Source organism: Leiobunum rupestre, chromosome 7, assembly GCF_980474605.1.
Source record: "Leiobunum rupestre chromosome 7, qqLeiRupe1.1.hap1, whole genome shotgun sequence".
Classification (NCBI taxonomy): domain Eukaryota; kingdom Metazoa; phylum Arthropoda; class Arachnida; order Opiliones; family Sclerosomatidae; genus Leiobunum; species Leiobunum rupestre.
The window spans coordinates 1,775,123-1,777,029 of NC_143390.1; the positions used below are offsets into that span (position 1 = coordinate 1,775,123).

General features: G+C 37.4%; 1 protein-coding gene across 1 annotated transcript; it reads right to left on the reverse strand.

The window, feature by feature from the left end:
• Positions 1 to 344: 344 nt before the first annotated feature.
• Positions 345 to 1,196, reverse strand: LOC149933877 (zinc finger protein 862-like). The gene has a single exon (XM_090181055.1). It carries the CDS (start codon positions 1,194 to 1,196, stop codon positions 345 to 347), a length of 852 nt encoding a protein of 283 aa, XP_090037181.1.
• Positions 1,197 to 1,907: the final 711 nt, after the last annotated feature.

The window sequence follows — 1,907 nt, forward strand, 5'->3', positions numbered from 1 at the left end:
AAGGAAAAGAGATTTTCAATTCTGGAATAAGCCTCTGCACGCTTTGTCAGTTCAGAGATCAGACAGTCTACAACTGGGAGGAATGTTTCCATCTTGAACTTTTCACCTTTGTGTTACTACAGTATCTTATTCTGGTCCGTCATGTACTGTAAGACGAGCACTGCGCTTTTTTACCCGTTTAGTAATTTCACTATAGTCTGAATCTGGAGATCTCTCCTTAGCTCTCATTGCATAATCACAAAATTTACCTCTAGTTTCTTGGAGATATGTTTTAAGAGATTCAAGTAGCTTCATGGCTGAAATTATGTCAACATCTTTAGACTGCAGGATTTTACTGCTTTTGTTCACTCTTTCGAGAATATTGTTCCAAAGAATCGTAAGAAAGATCGTTTCGAGATATTCCTTTTTTTCACCATGCCTTTTGACTCTAGCCTAATGTTCGCATCCTGGTCAGTGTCAGCAGATAAGGATTCGAGTGCCAATTTTATTTTCTCGTAACCTAGGTGCAGAGCATGGACAGCATCGAGATGAGCCGACCACCTCGTGTCTGATAGACGTTTTACCACATGATCTTTTCCTAAGTGAGATGTCTGAACATTCCATCGATGTGTAGAAGCTGCAAAAAGTGTATATAAACGTTGAATAAAGTCAAAGAATTTGACAAGCTCCAAACAATTTTCCGCTGCTTTTACTCCCACCAAGTTCAAGCTGTGTCCACCACAGGAGACATAAACGGCTAACTCATTCAATTGGCGAATCCTTGCTTGTATTCCAGTATAGCAACCAGACATATTCGAGGCATTGTCGTAAGACTGACCACGGCAATTTGATAGCGGAATTTTGTGCTCTTTCAGAAAATTGACCACAGTTTCTGCTAAATTTTCTGCTTTGTGAGAAAATATTGGAATAAACTTGATGAAACGCTCTATAGGCTTACATCCTCGAATGTATCGAATTGTAAAGGAAAGTTGACATATGTGTTTGATGTCTGGAGTTGAATCCACACTTATTGAGAAATACTTTGATTCTTTTAGTTCTTCTAAAATTACATTGAGAACATGTTGGCCCATAATTTCAATACATTCTTCGCATATGTTTGCCGACAGATAAGAAGTATTTCCCTTCCCAGCATTTCCATAAAGTTTAAGGTGTTCTTCCAAAAATGGGTCGAATTCATAAATGCAAAATTTAACCATGGTTAGTTTAAACTAGTAAATAGTAAGTAATATACTATAGAGACAGATACTTCATGGTTTAAAATAAACTTTTATTAAAAAGAATATTGGGGAAGCTTTTCGAGCCCACTCGCTCCTTTTCAACCCAGATAGAAATGGCGAAAAATCCAAATACAAACAGATAGCAAAATCAGCGTACAGTTATTTTTGTTGAACGCGCTCTTCCGTTTTTATGGCCTAAAAACCTTTTAAAAGTGCCCCAATTACTCACTTTCACCTTTCCCCCGTTTAGGTTCATACCCCCTCTGTCAGCAATAAAAATGCTTTCTTTGAAGGTCCGTCTAAACCAATTTTTTTCTTTTTCTAACACTATCGCTTCTTCCCACTTGATGGCGTGTCCGTCGCCGCCAGAACTCCACATGTGTTCGGCTATCCCGTTCTCCCTATTGCCCTCTTTTACACAATTCTTACGCTCTTTAATCCTTACATTTAAATACCGTTTCGATTCACCTATATATTTTTTTCCGCATTTGCAACCGATCTCATATACAATTCCAGTCATTTCATCAAATTTTTTATCCGGTTTATTTTTAATTAAGAGCGAACCCAATGAACCTTGGTTAGAGCTAAGGAGTTTTATTCCTAATGGTTTTAATTGGCGGTTGGTTTTTTCGGTTATTGATTTTACATAAGGTAACACTAATATGTTATCATTTTTCGTTACCGTGTAGT

Coding starts and splice junctions, on each gene's coding strand:
- LOC149933877 (XM_090181055.1), bottom strand. CDS start 1,196: ATGGTTAAATTTTGCATTTATGAATTCGACCCATTTTTGGAAGAACAC.